General features: G+C 48.1%; 1 protein-coding gene across 5 annotated transcripts in view; it reads right to left on the bottom strand.

Annotated features, from left to right (window-relative positions):
- The window catches only part of LOC149358579 (uncharacterized), a 268,691-nt gene that overhangs the window by 134,854 nt on the left and 112,638 nt on the right, over positions 1-21,199 (bottom strand). For all 5 annotated transcript variants that reach the window (XM_089570691.1, XM_089570693.1, XM_089570690.1 and 2 more), the window contains 4 exons: positions 16,393-16,664; positions 15,351-15,536; positions 14,172-14,696; positions 8,806-9,167 (listed from right to left, as the gene is read on the bottom strand). In XM_089570691.1, the coding sequence (XP_089426817.1) occupies positions 8,806-9,167; positions 14,172-14,696; positions 15,351-15,536; positions 16,393-16,553 (1,234 nt within the window). In that variant the 5' untranslated portion in view covers positions 16,554-16,664. The remainder of the gene's footprint in view (positions 1-8,805; positions 9,168-14,171; positions 14,697-15,350; positions 15,537-16,392; positions 16,665-21,199) is intronic.

Genomic DNA, 21,199 nt, shown 5'->3' with positions numbered 1-21,199 from the left:
ATAATCTGCCGAAGCTTTGCCGCACGTCCGGGATCATTGACACAAAGAAAAAGAAAACAAATGCATTCCTTTGTTTGCTAAAGTGATGATTCTGTTCAGACACCGAGAGCAGTTAGTCCGCGAACTGATGGAAGCCTTCCACATGTCTATGTGGAGGGAAATGTGTGTCAGGCAAGCTTCAGTGGCGGTGACTGATAGAGAATTCCAGTTTTAGCGTCCGCATTGGGTTATCAGTGAAATAACTGAGCTGCGTTGCTTATGTTCTTTGTTTTTTACTTCTGCTGGTTGGCGATTTTTGTATGTTGCCGATTGGTGCTTTGTTGCTCTTTTTCTTTTTTATTTGTTCAGTCTTTTCATAGCTTTATATTAATACTTGTACTATCAGGAATAAATTTTCAGTTGGTAGTTAGCGCTCATCCTTGTTGTTCTTTGTCATGTCGTCGTCTTCATGCGCTTTTTTCAACCATACCAATGATAAGTTCCTTTCTTCGATACGCGAAGAGCTGCAGCGCAGCTCCTCCCACGGAACGGAACAGGCGGTTTCCTCCCTTGCTGTCTCCACGAGCCTTGTCGAAGCAAGATGTACGTAGCTTCATTAAAAGGTCTCACGCCGTCAGGTAGATTAACAAAGTTACAAGCTAAATTCATGGCTGCCTTCCAAAAGAGTGCACAGTAATGACAAATCCACGCAGGGCGGCAACTGAACGGCGAAAGCTCTGACCATTACGCGAAATTACAGTTCTTAGCACATAATTCTCAGCTTCCCGATTGTTTAACCCAAACGAACCACGCCCGCAAGCATCCACGATGGCACCTCGCAGAACATGCGGCTGTATAGCTTGCCTGACTCGCAGCTTTGCTCGACGAAGTGACGCACGATTCACGCGAGCATTACGAGTCCGCCGTCGGGACACAGAGGTCTGCTCGTTACGCCCGTGATCTCACGTGATTGCGCCATCTCCGTAGCAACTCCAGAGGAGTGACGGAGGCGACCGCTCGTGCAACACGAGCCGAGTGCGCGTCGCCTCGCCTTCTCCACTCTCGACGCCTTTGGTGAGTGGGAGAGAGAGAGAAAGAGAGAGAGAGAGAGAGAAGAAGCAGGGGGTGTGCCTTCACCTCGCAAGGCATAACGGCGGCCCCCTCCATCCGAACGGCGCACGTGAGGCGGGGCACTAATACGTGTCCAGCGGCGCGTCACGTAAGAGGCATTACGCTCGCATTTTCCCTCGGCGCAGCGCGAGCCACGTAGCGCTACGTCTCGCGGCTCCGGGACACACAGGCGCACACAATCACGGCCGCAACACGAGAGCGGAGACAGAACGGCCTCGAGGAAAGAGCCGCGGCTGTTTCCCCCGCTCTCCCCTTTGCTCTGTCCCGTTCGTTTCCTTATGCTTCGCAATGGCAAATTGCGTACACGGTCTAGAGCACCGCGCGGCGAGCGCGGAGAATAAAGTTTCGCGTCGTTCTTTTATTCCCTCTCTTTCCTATCCCGCGCTGCTCGAGAGAAGGAAAAAGGAAATCCTTTGTTCTTTCTCACTAGAACGGCGCAGCGCTGGAAAGCTTGTAAAATGGGAAAGTTGGTTCTAGTTCTAGGGAGGCCCTGGATCCTCAGAGCTCTTTTCGCACTTTACAACGGCTCAGCACTGGAAGCCTCCTTGTCTCTTTATGGCGGTTGGACAGAGGTCGAAAGCCTGCCAGTCACAGGGACGTGCATCAGGTTGTGTGAGTTCAGAATTTTATTAGCTTGAGCTCATTAGTTCAAGCTTGCAAGGCGCTGCATGGTTTTGTTTTCGGTTGGAAACGGCATAAGGGGAGCGCACCAGAGAAACGAGTAATTTAAGTGAATAAATGTGGAAAGAATATAAGGCACCACAGTGAAGGTGCGCTATTCTAAAGGAAAATTTAGGTCGCTCGTGCGACTGGCAGGGTTGTGCAGTCGGCCTGTCTGATGGTCGCTCTTTAAAAACAAAACATACGTAGCAAAACTTCTATGTGAGACGCATCGTATAAAAGCGCACGCGGGAGACCAGGCGGCTGGTGTTTTCTGTTAGCCTGAACGTGTACGAGAGCAGCAGTCCTTTTTCTGTCTTTTTTATTCTTTTTACAAAACGGGCTAAGAAGAATGCATGATGAGCGGGGAAGAACATCTAGTATAGCAACCTCTCATGAAAACATTTCTGCGCGTGTTCTCTTGTAGCCTCACAAAGCATCACTCCTGCTTTCAATTTTTTTTTATGAGGCGCATTTGAATTGTGATACTTTCTCAACGCCCTGAAAGATGCACCGTTACGACTATGAAATATAACGACTTGGGGTTGTCCAAACTAGGAAAATTGCCCATTTAAATAGAGCTGCGCGATAAGACAGCATTACCACGTATGCACCTATGGCGCATACCCCATTCGTACTTGCATTTGTTGTTGGGCAATCGCGTACCTGTTCTACCACTGCGCTTTGTGTAGTGGCTAGTAAGTGCGCATATAAACAATATACATATAATTACTCCCGCGAAGTATCCCGTAAGAAACAATTTTCAGAAGTATAACCCTGTTGGTCCAACGTTTAAGGCAAGCCCCCAATGTACCGTCTTTGTCAAAAGTAACCAGGCTGCATGTTTGCTTCTAGTTTGTATAGTGTAGCCCTTGTGACTTTCCTAAGGACCAAAAGCTGTTGTAAGGTAAGAAGACCCCCAGTCCTTCCCTTTAACGACCATTTCAGCTTCAGGGAATCTGTAAGGACTCCACTGTACGAGATAGAAGCAAACCATGCAGCCTGGTTAGTTTTGACAAAGACTTTACATAAGATTAGTAATCAGGGACTAATTACTCCATTATTAGGAGTAGAATTGAGTACGCAACGCGGAAGTTTGAATTGAAAATATAGCATTCCTAGCCCTCTCTGCAGCATAAATTATGTAAATCTTAGCCAGAGGCCGTCTGAATATTTATTTTGCCGTTAAGGCAAGTGGATCAGCTTTATTCGATGAGTGATATTATGGAGATGGCTTTTGTATTTCCCATGGTTCCTACACCACTGCAGAAGGCAAGGTAGAGTTCCAGAGGTTCCGACTTTCATCGACTGAATAAGGAAGTCACGGGGCCAAAACTGCGCCTGCGCTAAGGGGAGGGACAAAATGGCTTGAAGCACTCTTAGTGTGCGGCTGCTTATCTAAGATTATCTGTCCAATTGTCTCACCTTTTATCAATGTTACGACCCCGTGGAGAGAGGTCGACGCCTGGCTGGCGCCGGCTACTCATTTGAAGAGAGGGGAAGAAATAGCACAAGAACTCTCAACAAGAAAAAGAACGCTACTGCCGTCCGCACACAAATCTTCCTTCTTGAGCGAGACACGAAACGATGGAGATAGCTTTCTTCCCCATGTCACCGCTTGGCTACTGTTTCTTCAAAACTCCATCGTGCTCTCTTTTTACACAGTATTGCTGCAGATTTAAAAAAAAAAAGTGCTAAGAATAGTCAACTTCCAAAATCCTGAGAAGAACTTCGGCAACAACCGCGCTGTCGCAAGCAGGAGCCAGTCTCTGCTGAACACGTCTATACACGTGCGAAGCCCCGTTCCAGTCGGTGCCGTCGGTCACGGACGTCAAATATATCAAAATGGGGGCTACGGTAAAAAATAAATGGAACAAAATTCACAGAACCAAACGGAAGAGGCTGCTAGGCGGCCACCAGAGAAAAACAGAACAAAACAAAGGAATTTAGCAGCTTCGCGTCATAAAGTACAAAGAAGGCGGCGTTGAAGCGTGCTCGAATGGGTGGCGACGGCGCGCCAAGGTGGACTCGAAAGCGGCGACGTGAACAGTGAACGACACTCCCGGCCCCATTTGTGGAACGGTGGCTCGGGCGCTAGCGTTTCTCGCTACTGGCGCTAAGGCGGGGGCGGCGGCATCGTCAGCGCGGCGTCAGCGGGTCCAGATGGCGGGAACAAAAATATGGTGCGCAACGAACGCATCGACGACACTGTACAAAGAAGACTAAAATGTACGCGGGTCTAAGCGTAACGACAGAAAATACAGGATCGACGATGATCTATGCCGGACGTCTCTTCAGAAGCTGATAAAAAGGGGTGGGGGGGTCTCTGGACTTTGGCGATATTTCCTGGTTTTGAAAAAGGGCGCAGTGACAAGAAAAAAAAGAAACCATTGGGGAACGTGGTCAGGTTTAACAAATAGTGGGAGACGGAAGCAGAGGATGGTAGAGATGTTCTGGGGTTGTTATTTTTCCCTTAACACGCGTTGGCGAGACAGGCTGTTATGTCACGGGTAGTTCTAAAAAGGTCCTGTATTGCGAAACTTGATTACAGATAGAGAGAGAAAAAATGAAGCTTGAGGCATAAATAAAATTTGACCTTCTTTCCTCTGAGATGTTGGATGAAACGTGTCGAAGAAAGACCGTTTTCGTATTTTAGAGACGCACCGAGGTCAACTTCTTGCGCTTTTTATTCTTAATGAAAATCGATCCTATAGGGCTCTCTCTGCGTATGCTTACGTTTGTCCGCCAGTGAACGACGCATTTGTCGCCGGGGAAAATTGGATTTAAAAACCTTCCTGCCAGTCGATTTAAACTGATGGCGTCTTTAGCGAAAAGGACAGGTTGGGTTGCCGCCGTTTAAAAGGGAATGATGCTGTAGCGCAGCATCCGGGATCCACGCAGGAAAATCGGTGTTGACGCATGGATTTTAGTTGCGAAATATGCCGGTGATGGGGACACCTGTATTTCGTTTCTTTTTTAAAAATCTTTTATATCTTATAAAAAACTCCATTTTCGGTGAGAATGGTCTCTTCGTGATTGCAACGCAATACCTTATAAATAAACACCAACTTCAATTTGTTCTCGATGTCACTTTAACGCACTTCGTAAAGTCGGGAAATGAATGTGGAGAAGAAAAATTTCTGCCTGGGTGATGTTTTTCAAGGCGTTGTACTGAGGTTATGTTAAGTCCGGGAATACTCTCACTTCAGACATTAAAAAAAAAAAAAAAACGTCCAGCAGTTTACTAGCTACATAATCGACCAATTCCTGCAAGCTAGATGGCGCTCCTTATTCAGTTGAGCTATTCCAAAGTTTTATACTACTCCAAAGACTTTACTTTTTGAGGCTAGGGATGGGTGCTGGAGGACGGGCAAAAATGTGACGTCACAGATTACATTTGCCTTCGCGCGTGCGGCAAAAGAAACGATGGAGATGGAGTATATTTTTAGCCAATGTGAGAAAATTCAGCTTCTGTATTACACGACGCCAACGCAGAGATGCGATATGTTCTGCGGTTTAAAAATAGCCAGGGTATGCTGACCTGAAGAGGCGAATGGGTCAAGAATTTCTTACTTCCTGTATTCGCTTCGCATTGCGCTTTGTGCAGAAGTGTGTTATTTCAAAAGTTTGGTTTGGTTTATTGGGGTTTAACGTCCCAAAGCGACTGAGGCTATGAGAGACGCCATAGTGAAGGGCTCCGGAAATTTCGACCACCTGGGGTTCTTTAACGTGCGCTGACATCGCACAGCACACGGGCCTCTAGAATTTCGCCATTCATCGAAATTCAGCCGCCGCGGCCGGGATCGAACCCGCGTCTTTCGGGTCAGCAGCCGAGCGCCGTAACCACTGAGCCACTGCGGCGGGGCTGTTATTTCAAAAGTGGTGCCCTTAGTTATGTTCTGAAAACGATGAGAAATCGGCGAGAAAGGCGAGGAATGGATCGTACCCATGACGGGCCTTCGATACCGCACGATTACTGTTCTTCGTACTGCGTTGTCCGACGGCAAAGATGGCAGCAGAGAAGGTGATGAAAGAGGCAACAAAGTGAGTCACGTTCTTGTGAGCAGTAGACCCAACGAGAGCTCGGATGCTCCACTTGATAAATTCGAGCGTTGCTAAAATATACTTCCTGCCATGCCTCTTTTTTCTTCGTTGGTTCTGCTTATTTTGTTTCTCTTCGGGAAATATCTATTCTTATTTCCTTTTTCGAATACGCTTGCCTTTTTATTTGTTTTGTTGAGTTTATCCCCATTTCTCTTCATCTTTTGTATTCCCTGTTATGTATTTGTGTTTTGCCCCTCATGTAATACTCCCAAACTGAGGGCCCTTGCGGATATCCTGAATAAAATATAAACAAATAAATAATTTTCTTGCCATGAGTGATCCCCTGCGCTTCTCAACTAGTTTGAAAAAAGTTCGCAATAATAGCTAACATTTCGTCACGAGTTCACGGTGTTTGCAGTCTCCTAAGTGAAATCAGATGCAGAAGTGCAGGATGACGGTGAATATCACGTACCAAGTCTGAAATCAGGGAGGCGACGGTGTTTTCAGGGGCAGACAGTTAGCTGTACTGTCGGCGTCAAATGAAATGCGATCAGCGGAGCGCGTGGCCAAAGGTCTAGTTTACGCCGTTTGCCTGTCGTCACCAAAGATAGGCGCACTCATCTGGTCTGCAATAATTTATCTTCTGTTTTAAGGCGAAGGCCTTTAAGGGCTCATACTGTCGTCCGTTAACAAAGCATGTAACACGCGTTTAACTCGGGAACTAAAAAAAAACATAGAAGGAAACCAATGAATGCTTCAAATACAGGAGGAAGAAATGAAACTAGAAGCCAAGTTTGATGACTGTAGATTAATTAGTTAATTAATTATAGGCAAAAATGTCCAGAATTGCGTCGAAATCACGCAGACGTCGATAAAGCCACGGGAACGGTGTGACGTCACATCCACCGGAAGTCGTCACGGCATAGTGTCCGCGTGGTTGCAGCGAGCGCGCTTAGCTCCCTGGCGTGCAGCGCATTGATTTTGCTTCCATCGACAGTGTGTTATCAGTGCCTGGCTACGATGCGAACGGTGAAAGAGACCGATCTGGTTGCGGTCGATGGGAGGCGCGGATGTGGCGCTCCAGTGGCGAAGCGAAAAAACGAACGTCAAAGAAAACAGAAGCAAAACTATCGCCGACCGGATGAGTGCTCCTATCTCAGACAGCGATAGGCAGACTGGACCTTTGGCCACGCGCTCTGTCGTTCACATTTAATTCGACGCCGATAGCACGTGGCGTCAAACTTGCTGTGCAGTGAAGTCGACATCGCGGGTGGTGTTATAAAGAACATTGGCGAACTGCGCATGATTTCTGCGAAGAACGGCGATTTCTAGGGGTAAGTCGAGGCCAAAAAGCGTCACATTTACAATGATTTGGAACATGAAATTTCGATACGTTGTTAACGCTGCTATAGTCGGATACAACTCAAGAACGAAGCGGCTTTTCCTTATCAAAGGCCCCCCCCCCCCCCCCTTCCAGCCAATGGCGTCGGCGGATTCTCATGAACCTTCTAAGAAGCATGACAATGCAGGGAGCGGTGGATGGAAGGGGGTAGTCCCCATCCTGCATTGTCGGGCACATGGTCCCCTCTATGCATTGTCACGCCACTTTATGCATTGCCATGACACTTACACTAGCAGGTTCGTGTAACGCCACTCCGTGCATTGTAACGGTACTCTCGCTAGCAGGTTTATGTCACGCCACTCGCTGCACTGTCATGGTGCTCACGGTACCAGGTTCATGAGAATCAGGCCACGCCATTGGCTGCAAGGGGTCCTTTGACGGGGAAAAGCCGCTTTTTTTTTAATTGTATCCGGCAAAAGCTGCTGCTGATTTAAATGGCGCGAAGGTAACGGTCATTTCGGTTGTTATTTGGCGGTAGCACCGTGGTGAGCCAGCGACACGAGCTAATCTCACTCATCATTTTCGGAACTAGTTGCATAGTGATAGTGTGAAGCTCCATTATAATTTTCTGAACTGCTATTAAAGCTCACGGTGCCGCCGCGCAATATTAAAGAAGCGGTGCAGCAAGTGCATCCAAGTCGACGAGCTCATCACTCCCCTATTTGTCCCCTGTGTGCATATATGTGAAGACGTCTTTTAGAATAAGGTAGTTCGTTGTACCTGCAACGTTGCGCTATTTGAAATTATGTGTTCTGGGAGCCAGCCATGCTGCGGGCTGCGCTACTCAGGACAGCGCATTTAGAAAACATGACCTGCACAGGAAGCTTGCAGAATACTCGAATGTATTTTCCTAAACATCCGATTGGCTGACCTAAAGGGCGGTGCGCTCCGTGGAGCCTTAAGTCAAATAGAAAACAGTGAGTATGGACAGAAGATCTGAACGAAAAAACGTAGCGTTGAAACAGGACACAGAAAGATGAGGACAGGATGGGGCTACATCTCTGAATAGCCCCAGGATAGAAAACTGTACGCTGTGCCTCCACCTACGAAGAGTCGCGTGAAATTTGAATTGAAGGTCTCTTCTTCGGGGCGAAATGCTTGGAAAATGGGTCTGACGTGGTCAGACAAGCGACCTCCTCTCAGAGCCGCAGTGAAGGAGGAGAGCGTGAGGAGCGCTCGTGATCATAAGGCTGCAGAGGGATAGATTGCACAAAAACCGTATGTACGCTCTTCGCACAACCTCTGTCCGTCCCTGTGGGGGGCGGATTACAGAATCTCAGTGGGGTTGAGCTCCCTATTACAGCTGTTCGCTGTAAAACACCTCGTGTCATGACGTATTTGTCCAAAGGTGCCTTGCCGCCACGAATTAATCGTCGCCCTCATTAATCCTATGGCCTCAAATCGACGCAGAAGGCTACTTTACTAAGCCACGGTGTCGATGCACGAAGCACCTTGTGACAGCGTTGACATGCATGGGTCTTGTGTGGCCGCTGCTCTTCGACTGGAAACACTGTGGGATATTAGTCTGGGAAGAGGGAAGGATGGTAGGAAGGTTCTGTATGAAAGAGAGAGAGGTGTCGAATGCTCACCTTCCTGCGTCGGGATATCGAGATAGAAGGACTTCCGCTCGGCGGTGGGCACCTTCATGGAGAGGTCGAGGAGGCGCTGCATGGACTCGAAGTTGAAGTATCCGGCCCGGTCCCCGCCCGAGGAGGTGCCGCACGAGGAGGTGCAGGTGGGCGCCGAGGCGACGGACGTGTTGCGCGACAGGTACGAGGAGACGGTCGATGGCGCGCCGCCGCTGCAGACCGAAGAAGACGACGGACTCGGCACTTCCTCGTCCATCGAGTTGGGCGCCGAGTTTGTCTGCTTCCGCACGAAGCACATCTTGCGGCGCTCGGCGGCGCTGGGGCGCCGCGTCAGCGGAGGCGTTGTCTCGCTCGGGGAGGACCTGCGGGCGGCCAGGGGCTCACATTTGACCACAGTTTAAATAGAGTTCGGGTTTACCACACTGACCGGGAATACAATATACGTAGTACAATACACAATATAGAATATACAATATGCAATATACCATATACAATATGGCGTATGGTTTATGGGGGTTTTACGTCCCAAAGCGACTAAGGCTATGAGAGACGCCGTAGTGGAGGGCTCCGGAAATTTCGACCACCTGGGGTTCTTTAACGTGCACTGACATCACACAGTACACGGGCCTCTAGAATTTCTCCTCCAAAGAAATTCCAGCCGCCGCGGCCGGGATCGAACCCGTGTCTTTTGGGACAGCAGTCGAGCACCATAACCACTCAGCCACCGCGGCGGCCCATATACAATATACAATATAAAATATACAATACACAATATGCAATATACAATATGTAATATACAATATACGTAGTATATTGTATTGTAGTATATTGTATTGTACGTAGTATGTAGTACAATATACGTAGTATATTGTACGTATATTGTACAATATACGTAGTATATTGTATCCTGTTGTTTTAGGAGGAGCCGCAGTTAAGAAAGCTGTCGAGACGACCTCTTAGTACAAAGTGTAGGATGGTAACGCATAACGCTTGCATATCATGCACCGTTTCTAAAACAGCCTCAGCCCGGTGGATATGTCGGTGATTCTGTGATAAGATTTCTAAAGTCGACTGCCCGGAAGGCCTCCAGTAAGATAGAATTCATATCTGCAAGTTTGTTGCTCATAACTATCAGAGGCCATTAAAATACAAGGCAAAAATAGGAAAGAAATACACCACTGACTAACTACTGAGGCTGTTTCCGCTGTCAGCATTAGGCCGGCGCTGTGCTGTATCCATTTTTCATGCTTCTAACTTGCTATACTGTGTTAATAACCGGACGTGTACGCCTGCCTCACCGACATCCCATAAGTGCCGATCTAACTGACGCTATAAGGATGAGCTGTAATAACCAATCACAATTCCACCTGCTGTCACAGTTGAGCAAGATAAGATGCGACGTGATAACTGGGCTGAGGACCGTAGTGCCTGCAAGCATACATCGACGCTATTTGGTGCTAACGACGATGATGATGATGATGAATTTTTATGGCGCAAGGAAATGTGCGGTCAAAAAGCGCCATGGCGCAAGGTATTTTCGTTTACTTAAGGTGGGCTTAAAGACCCATTTCCAAAGCATTTCACCCTGCATAATCCGAGTACCAGGCCAGGAGAAGCTTGTACCCATTTCATCCCCGGTGGGTACCCGGCGTCACTGGGGACCGAACCCCACACCTCCTAATGAAAGTGCACATGACGTGCCTGCACGCCACTGTCGCTCACGATACGACGACATGGTTTTCACTGAGGTTTTGGTTTCTCTTCGAACGTGGCAAACAAACAGGACAGCCGTGTCGGGTATTAGGGAGCTGTGAATGACCTTCTTCTTATGAGGGTTTACAATACAAGGATGAAGAAAAGAGACAGTTTTCTGAGTTGAAACGTAAAAGTGGTAAAGTAGAAAAGTACCGGCGACTGCAATCGAGGCATGTGGTGTGAAGAAACCTCAGTGACACAGGAAGTAAAAGAAACAAAAACGCGAAATAAATGAGAACCATCCAGTGGTACATGAGTTTGTAGTCTGCAGTCAATGACAGCCGTATCCCGCGGCTTATGTCGTGGGCATTATCGGCTTGAGTGTATATCCTGCCTCGCGACAACACCCAGCCACGTGTCGGAGTAAAGTGATCGATAGCCCTCCTTCCCGCCTTCGAACCCAACGGGAAAACGAGGCTGCGAAATATACTCCGATAAAACATCAGTTTTTTTTTTTTTGCTGCAAACGTTTTCATTGCCCAAAGAGAGAGAGAGAAACTGAAAAAAGGCGAGCTATTGCTTGCTTCGCCCACCGAGCTCAAACGGCATTTAAGTAGTTGTTCTGCGCAGCTGTTGCGATGTAAGGATTTGTAACTACTGCAATGGTGTGGGAGCAGCTAAGTACTAACGAAGAAATTACATCGGTATGGAGAACGCAAGGATGGAAAAGAAACGTCAGGAAAGATGGCGAAAAAATTCAGGCACATATATATAAACCTGGAGTAAAGCAATGCGCCTTAAAAACAGCGGCAAATGTGTATCCTTGAAAAAGCAAGAGAGTACTTTGGTCAGCTAGTCGGTATAGGTTGGAACACGAAAAGAAAAAGCGCGACTGAGACTGAGACGATGGCAGAGGAGGAGTAGCCAGAGAGGCCGCTGAGTCTTTGGAGTTTTACTTTACTGTTGTCGTTGAGACAAAACTTTGTGCAGCCATATTGAAGCAGCACAGGAAAAAAATTGCCGGTTTAATGGCCTAAGTGCAAAGAAAGAGAGGAAATGTGCATATGAAGACAAAGTGTATATATAGTGGAACGTTCTGTCATTGCTTATTTGAACAACAAATAAAGAAGTGCCTTTTTATAACCGTTCGATCCGTTCCCTAAAAAAGACTGCGAGTTGCATTTAAAGAATTCTGAAATTGCCTGAACTGACGAAATCAGTGCCAGGTAGAGTGCACTTAGATAAAAACTGCCAGTTCAAAATGTACAGAATTGTGCACAAAGCTCCTTAAATGGTTATACCTATATGGGTCTAAAATGCAGCCCTTCTTTTAAAAATGAGATGCTATAGTAGCGATCCGGTCTGAATGAAAGGACGCAAAAAAAAAATATAGTTCAGGTATCACTCCGCGCTCAGTGCAAAATCCTACCGGTTGTCCTGTCATTCTTGGACTTGAGTTAAGAAGGTAGGCGCAGATTTAGATATGAAGCGACGTGAGTCATCTTGCATAGATTATTGAAGTCTGCACGCGGCTTCTCCTCGTTTTCACAGTTCTGCCCCCTCCCTCCCTCCCTCCCGCTCTTTTTTCGTGTGAATACTATTAATATGAAACGCCAAGTTGCTTCCAAGGAAGCTTGCCGGAGGTGTAGACCTGTCTCACATCAACTTTTCTTACTCACTAATGAAAGACTCTCCGACATGTTTCTCGCATCCGCTTTGCCAGGCATCGAAATATTTATTTGGCGGAATTTTGTAAGAACCACATCATTGCCACTGCTGTAGTAGGGCGCTGCGGTTGGCTCATGTTTCCGTACGTCTTATGTAAGCTATAATACATTCGCAACTACGCCAATCCTTATCCTCGCAGGTCTGCCCGCACGAAGGCTGCGTTCGGCACAAGCATTGTCAAGTCCTTGTTTTACCGGCTGATATCATTAAGGATACATTCTGGCCCGCCGATGCAACATCAGGAGCAGAGCTTACAGGGCTTGACGTGTCGAGCGGCGCCTTATTCGTCTATTCAAGCGAGTGAAGCATTGTTTCTGACAGTCGAGAATACTGAATCATCGGCGCCGTTCATGTTTTTGTTGTAACTGCCTGTTTCAAGCTATCTATACTGACTCTGAAATTCTTTCGCAATGAAATACGCATTCCCGAGCTCAGTTTGGTAGAAAGGCAGCAAATTAGCTATGGATGCCGACGCGTACTAGGCTGATTAAATGGTTCCACACGTGACACGATCTCTGAATTTTTAGAGATTAACGGTCACTAACTTAAATACTGTCATTTAGTTTGGGGAACGGCACCACTTTATACACTGCAGAACATTCGCCTACTAGAAAAAAAAAACTGCCGCCAACTTTTCTAATCTTTGTTTCATAGCGAAAGCTCTGGTTTAGCCTATAACCGTGAATTCTACAGTAGAGCCTACAGCGTCAGCAGTAAGGCCTTAATTACTTAGCGAATTAATTTAATTTCACTTCATTAAACCGAGTATAAGTTATTTATTTTAAATTCAGTTCAATTGCCGCCTGCCTTTATTAACGGAATTTATAACCAGCCATTTGAAACGCCCCCTGCCAACGCAACCGTGGCAGGGGGCAAAATAGAGAGAGGGTTAATACCCCTCCCCACTTTATGGACTGATTAGAGAAGTGCGGGAGGGAATGGAGAGGGAGAGGGTGGGAGGCGACGGGTGACCCAGTGGCTTGAGAGGTTACGGCGAGAGCGGAGGAATGCGAAACCTGAGGGTGGATACCACGACAGAATGCAAGGCTATATGGCTAAACCAAAGCTATAACAGCTTTCGCTGATTGATACACTAAGCCGGTAAGCCTAGCTTTAGTATACATTTTTTCATTGTTGTTTTTCATTATCGTTTTGTTTCCTACGCCAGAGGCGTCTAAATTCTGGAATCATTGTCGCCGCGCCCAGTTGCTTCTGCATTTTTCGATATTATTGTATGTGTTATTGACATATTATCTCGAACGGTCGCTGACAACTTTTAAATTCAGCGCTTCCAAGAAAAACGACGGCTCATTTCACCTTCGATGAACACGCAGTGCACTTGCTGCTATCGTCCAAGGCCTACTGAAATAGAGACATGCACAGATGGCGGGGTCCGATGGAGCAGCTTGCGCCAACTTTCGTTAGCTTTTTGGCCATTGAGGGCGCTCGGTTTCCATTTTTGTTTGCTATTATCATCATCATCGTTTGTTATTTCATGCGTGCTATTTAAACAAATTTATTTTTTGTTTCTCTACTCTCTTAATATCAGCAACGAAAACAGTCATAATTACAACTGCTCCCCCTCGACGACAGCTACAAAAGCGTCTTGCCTTCTGCACCCTTGCATGTAGTCGGCATCATCGCACCTAGCATAGACAAATTATAATAATGATCACGTGGACAAAACATAAAAATGTCCTCCTTTAAATAAAATAGTGGAGGAGGCCATTTTGCCAACAGGTCTATATCAGCGCCACACCACCGGTGTTGTTTCTATCCTAGCGGCAAATGGCATGAACTAGGACCTGCGCGCTGGAGCAGTCCCAGCTGTGCAGGTCTGTACATCAGTAAGTCTTGCTATCGTCGCCGTCGGCAGTGAACAAGGCAATGAACTAATGATTGCCCTGCCATTGGGGCCGAGCAGCCCGTGGACAGCCGCGTACCTTGTGTGGGCGGGTGACGCTTGTCCAGTCTTGGAAGATGACTGAGGCTCCGGGCTGAGCGGCTGCTGAGGCCTCTGCGGACTGCAGGAGGCCGCACGGGCGGCCGCGTTGGGGGACGGTGGGCCGCCCTCTTCCAAAGCCGGGGCCAGCGGAGACCCCGGCGAGGCCGAGGCGCTCGCCGAGGCCAGTCCGGCCAGCAGGGGCGAGGCGCCCTTCTTGCGCGTCGCGCTTCGCTCCAGCGACAGGGCACGCTGCAGCGCGGGGGTCGAACGGCGCGGCGGCGGCGTCGGCGGCGAGCCGGCGTTGCCGCCGAACGCGTCCTCGGCCGGCGCGAAGGTGGGCGCCGTCCGGAAGGAAGAGCTGCTGCTGCTCGCGGAGACGGCCCTGCTCGCTGCGGCGGCGGGCGACGACGGCCGGCCCAGCGACGACGGCGAGCGGAGTCCGCCGTCGATGTGGGTCGCGGAGCGGGAGTTGACCAGCGACCGCAGGTCGCATTGCACTGCTGCGTCACGCTGCCAGGGAAACCTGCGGGGGCGCCAGCGGGCTTTACATGTCAGCGCGAACTGAGCTCCACTATCTGAAAGCTTCTGGCGCAAGTGAACACACTAGAGTGTGGTGAATATACAGCGCAAGGCGGAAACAAGGGACAGAAGCAATGAAAGACACCCGCGTAGCAACAACAACAAAAAACAGTAAGAGACATAGTGCCCACGTGTGTCTTTTACTGTTTCTGCCCCTTGTATTTTTGCCTTACGCTGTATATTCGCCATGCAGAACCAACTAGCCCGTCAACTCGCTCTTGTACACTAGGGTGAATTATCCTAACCAGAACATCTGGTATGATCTTTATCGTAAGTTCACATGCCCCGAAGTTTTATTCCGAAACGTGTGATTTAAAATCTGTCAGTACGCCTGGAACATCAAAGCTCTGGAAAAGTGAGGAGAAAAGCCGTCATCTTCAGGAGGTTTAGGGCTTTCGGTAGACTCTAATAGTGTCACAGCTGGGTCCAGGCGCTAATCAAGTCGCCGGGCTAATTTGGAAGTTGACGCTGTGTCGTGACTGGGAAACACAGGTTAAGCCACAGGAAAGGCACGGAGTTTAGAAAACGAGGGGGTGCAAAGGGCGCTCAGGACAATGAGGCGGCGGGATGTTTCGGGGCCGCAGTTATATATAGTAACCTCGGGTCTCCCTGCTGGCAGTTGATGTCCAGGGCGGAGCAGTAGGCATCCTCCGGCATCACGGTGTAGGAAGGCATGAACCCGGGCAGCGACGGCGGCATGACGAGGCCGCTCGCCGCGTCCGCGCTGCCGCTGGTGTGGGTCAGAATGCCCGGACCGGACTCGGGCCGTGGTGGTACGCGGGTGCTGCGTGGGACAAAGAAAAAAAATGGCTGGAGGTTTAACATTGCTAAGCACGAAATATTGTGGGAAAGCACGGTATTTTGCAGATGGACACCACCGCCACGTATCTCAAAGCACGACTGAGGTGTCACTGATCCAGGGAGCCAGTTAACTATGCGCTTTTTCTTTGCTCAAAATATACGGAGTCTAAACCTTCCGCTGATTCTGAGAAATGGAAAGGTGCATGACTGTCTCAATTTGTAGGCGGATGCCACTGCCTACTCACAGTGTGACTGGGGTGTCCACTGACCCATTGACACCACTGCCTATTCAAAACGCGATTAAGGCGTCCGCTGATCCAGAGAGCCAGTTACACTTGCTACTCAGAGGCTTCACACACATGCACCACACATACCACTGAAACCCTGGAAGTGCGGCTAGAAGCTCGATCAGCCGCTGCTGGTTTTGTGGGTCTGTGCTGGACAGAGGAGCCTCCCAAGAAGTAAAACTCGGGTGGACGATTGATGGTTGCCCCACCCTCCCGGGGCATTCCCACAGGGAGTGGAAGAGTGTGGGTGTAAGGTGTAGGCCTGCTGCATGTTGGACGGCGCCCAAGGTATTGTTTGGGGAGAAGGAACGATTAAGGTAGCGGTTTGGGAAAGCGCGCATCTGAAGCTGGGGCCAGGCTATAGCGTCCTCCTGTTGAGGGATTTGTGTGTGGGGGAAGTGTGCTTCTCTGGTGCCTGTAGTGTTCAAGAATGAGTGTGTTAAATGTTCTGTGGCTGGTAGTGATGTTACATTGATTTCTTAATCTGTAATTATCCGGCCAGATGAGGAACAGAAAAGAAGAGAAGAGAAAGGAGGTTTTCCTTTTCCTCACCTTGAAGAGGAGCCATCGTGCCCGGCCGACGCAGCCGACGCGGCTCCGGCGGCCGCCGGCGGGTCCTTGAAGGACTCGGAGTAGCTGCGCTTGGAGGCGAACTTCTCTCGCAGGCTCTTGGTGCGCGACGAGAAGGGTGACGAGCGGCACAGGCTGCTCATGACGGCGCCGGCGACGACGACGGCGCGGCCACGACGCCACGGCGCTGCTGCTCACCACGGTGACTGCGCCTCCTCCACTCGCTCTGTTCCTCCGTCTCTCTCAGGGGCCCCCTGCGGTGACAGTGGGGGAAGCGTGTGTGTCAGCCGAACCAATGGCGCCCCTTCCATCCCTGTATAGGGGTGAGACAATGGGGTGAAGAAACAGGAATGGAGAAGGAAGGAGTAGCCGAAAAACGATTACCATGCTTCCTTGTTACCCAGGAAATTTATTAGGAATCGTCTATAGGAACTCTGGTTACGGCTCAAGCTTACGTGTATGCGTCTGGCATCCTTCATACTGATCAGGTTTTTATCCCTTCTTCCGAAAGCCACTGGAGAGGTTTCAGGACCTGCCGCGGTGGCTCAGGGGTATGGCGCTCGGCTGCTAAGCCCAAGGACGCGGGTTCTATACCGGCCGCGGCGGCCCGTTTCGACTGAGGCGAAATGCAAGACACCCGTTTATTGTGCGATGTCAGTGCACGTTAAAAAACCCGGATAGTCAAAATTAATCCAGCACCACCACTGTGTCGTTCATAGCCTATGTGTCACTTTGGGACGTTAAGCCGAATATACCAGTCTAGCGCTAGTCTGATAGAAGCCAACAGCCACAGAAACCAAGGGACAGGGGATTTTTTTAAATTTATTTATTTATTTTGTGCTGTTGATCGATTTAGAAAAAGTACTGAATATGCTATCGCTTTATCGTTATCGCTAGAGGTTTCAGCGTCAACTGAATGCAATGGTCTGTCACGTGAAATGACTCAAACTATTCGCGTGATGCGACGCGTGAAACTACGTTGATTTAAATTGCAAGAGAAGTAAATAGTTAATTTATTTTCAATAAACAGGTAAAAAAGTTAGGGGAGGAAATTAGCGTAAGATTATGAGAGAAAACACATGAAATCAACGCAATGATGTGCTGAAACACCCAGGTAGGTATACGAGTCACTAGAAAAAACATGAAAGGAGCGCCTGAAAAGAAAAGAAAGAAAAGTTGAGTACGACTTGGTTTCAGGCCGGAACAACCATGATACACAAGCGATTATGACACAGCGTAAGAGAACCCTTAGTTAAGATACATGCACTCGTAACTAATCGCGTGGCAATGGGAGGTCAGCAGCACTGCTTATTACTATTGCCAGTAGCGTGTTGTCCTTGAGTAGAACGTGTTATGCTATTTGTTGGCTTCTGAGACATGGAAAAGTTTTCACATATCACACGAACACAGAGCAGGGTGCGGTAGGCGCGCTTGTCCCGTGTCCTGTTTTGTGTTCTAGTAATTATCGCCAACTTCTTCATGAATCGCTACATCTCTGTTCCTTATCTATTCTCGTTAACCGACGCATACCTGATGCATAGACTTATTTACCTTGGCATTCAGTTTTGTCCTTTCTCCTTTTTTTTAAACGCTAGGCGTACTACGAATTCAAGCCACCGCTTCAAACCAGACCAAGTTTCCTCCTTAATACAGTTCACAATGCCTAGGAGTTATTTATTGGCTAGTCAAACATGTAATACCTTACCGCCTGCGACAGCGTTTTACTTAAGTTAAAATGGGTTGCGTGCGAATGAAACGTCACTGTTCATGCGGCACCAGGAAACCGCACCTATTGTTCAAAACTAAGCGAGCTATAAGCTTGGCCTTTGGTTACTGTTGTTGCTGACTAGAAAAATTAGCGTGAAGTTATGGGGTCGCGTGGAGTGTCAGCTTTCCAAACGGAGAACATCAATCGTCAGCAGCCTTTTAAAAAAAGTATAACTTCTCTTCTGTTCACTTCGCAACGTGGGCAGAGAGATGGAGGGATAGAGGAAGAGCAGACGCGTGAAGTCATTGGGCTGCAAAGCGAATGAATTGCGCACGGTTTTGCAAGTTCCAAGTAAATTTATTTCGAAACGCAGCTATTCTCCTGTGTGATAACCATGATGGTTACGGCATACACAAGGCAGCCTCCAAGGCGGTATTAGAAGCACGACAACCGTTCTCTGTGCGAGCTCTAAAGCAGCATTGCAGTGTTAATATTGGACCTTTGGTCTTCTGGCCGCATAGTGGCTTTTAGCGTTATTCATGCTTAACAAAATCCGAGTGCTCATTCGTATGCATTCGTTTTATGTCATGCCCAAGTACAACAGATCACACACCAACGTGTGTGTCTGTCTGTCTCGCAGTATGTATGTATGTATGTATGTATGTATGTATGCATGCATGTATGTATGTATGTATGTATGTATGTATGTATGTATGTATGTATGTATGTATGTATGTATGTATGTATGTATGTATGTATGTATGTATGTATGTATGTATGTATGTATGTACGGCATCTCTTTCTGCACGTGCAAAATTTTTTTGATAAGTAGTGTGCAGCAATGTATTACTTTCGTACTTTGTCGCATAAATTTGTGAAACTGTGATTTCTTGGAATGTTTTGATTTTATCTGCTATTATTACGGTCTTCCTATCACCACGAAGCTAGTGAAGACAAACCTTACCACACAAAAATGGTATATTTGCTCTTGCCTGTAAAGGGTGCATCTCCTTTGTAACAAGTGCTCTGCGGGTAAGCAGCCAAGATGTCAGGTTAGAAAAAAGGTTTCGACTTTCGTTCCTTCAGAATAGCGTTGATATTTTTTTCTTTCTGGCGAGCTAACCGACGCTTCACTTTCGTATATTTCTGCTTTTCTGATGACGCAATAATCTTGTCATACGTTGCTCGCAACCTTTGTTTTGTTGTACTGTCTCTAGAGTGGCAGGCATAGCCTTCATAGTGGGAGATTTATCACCGTCACCTTTTCGCTTCCGCTACGCACGCGCTGAAACGAAATTTTGCTTTAATGTTTCTATGTTACTTTTAGAAGACATTCTGTCAGCAACATTTTTTGTTTCAATATCGTGTCTCACCTTGCCCGATTGCGAACGCAAATGATTGATTGATATGAATAAATTATTTCCGCAGAACTGACTTTCTGCGTAGGCTCATTTGCTTTGGGATTCGGCTCCTTATCCCAAGGTTCCGGGTTCGATCTCAGCCGCGGCGGCCGTATTTTAATGGAGATAAAATTGAAAAAGCCCCTATGCTGTTCGATGTGAGAGCTCGTTAAAGAATGGTTTAAATTAATCCGGAGCTTTCCACTACGGCGTCCCTAATAGCTACTGTGTCGCTTCGGCACGTTGAATATGCAAATTACGATTTCCGCTGAAGCGACGATTAGCCTGCCGTGCTCGAAAATAAGGGCTAGAGAAAAAAATTACCGACGATTACGTTACTTCCTAATGCGAAATTTGAGCGCAGCAAATAAGCTGTTTCACCTTTTCGATAGTGAGTCAACCCCAGCTGCGGAGTTGGTTTCAGGGACAACGCCGCCGATGCCGACACAAACAATATGATACCCTCGCTTCCGCAGCGCTAAGAACCAGGTCTAGCCGTGGGAAGGTGGTCACGTATCGTCGACGTGCCGGGGCCTACGTGAAATAACCGGCGCGTCGGCAACTGAAGAGCACCCTATCCGCCACACAAGAACAGGGGGGGGGGGGGGGGGGGGGCCCTTTCCTCCTCTTTCTGCATGGCGGCGACGGTGTTCTATGCAGTCACGTTATCTTGACTCTCTAGCGGCGTCGGCGGCATCCAGCGGTATCTGTCGGTCGTTATCAGTCGGTCGCTGCTAGCGCTGGGGGGATGAAAGGGGGGCGGAGCTGGTTACGAGGCCGACGACGACGCGAAACCCAGGAACGGACGCCAAAGAGCTGCGCTCTAAAAAAAAACTGCTGTGTTCAGACGTGTGCGGTATTTGTCAAGGCGCAGCGCAGTTGCGCCATCTCTGCCCAATCAGAGAAAAGCGCGCGGAGCCGATCGGGTTCTAGGAAACGCCGATAGGTGGCAGCGCGCTCCTATAGCGGCGTAGCCGCGTTGCTCGATATGGCTGGCTTTGCCAGCACTGCGTGGCGTGGTGTGTTTCCGCCGCCAGTAGAGCTGATTAAATAGCATCTATTATTAAGGCTTCGATTGAAGCTTGTTCTGCAGACGCACGTAGTGAAGGGAGGTCGTTGTCATTTGCTTGCAAAGGACTAGAAAGCGAATGGGAATTCGCAGCTTTTACTGGGAACGACCTACATCTCGCAGAAATTTCTTTGTTTCCGGTCAGTTCACCTGTCTTTGTATTGCAAATGGGGTGTTTTTTGATGTTTGTTAACGATCGCCGAAAGTAAAATATGTAGAAGCAGTGACGAACACGTTTGGATGAATTTCGGCACTCCTAATCATATTTTTTGTTCTGCGCTTTAATGCCACGTGCATCTTCAAAAAGAAAGTAATACCACATCCCTGAACACTCACTTTACACTTTTCCCGTAGATCTGTAGCATTTTGTCGTCGCTGTCGTCCTACATGCATCCCCAAATATCGATCAAAAAAGGTTTGTGCTGCGATGCTAAAATTTGGAATCAATATCTGTGAACTTTGGATGAAATTTTGTTCACGCCTTTTAAGGAACAGCGGCTGGTGCTTTGCGCTGCAGACCTGAATAATTCTCTGTCTCGAAGCTTGTATCCGCCGTCTAGGTGGATTTTTTTTTTCTACGTAAATTAGTGACTGAAAAGGTTGAAAGCCGCC

This window comes from Amblyomma mixtum, chromosome 2 (assembly GCF_055824585.1).
Source record: "Amblyomma mixtum isolate Tamu chromosome 2, ASM5582458v1, whole genome shotgun sequence".
NCBI classification, from domain to species: Eukaryota; Metazoa; Arthropoda; class Arachnida; order Ixodida; family Ixodidae; genus Amblyomma; species Amblyomma mixtum.
The sequence above is the reverse complement of the archived record's forward strand: the minus strand, read 5'-3'. Positions and strand labels throughout refer to the sequence as shown.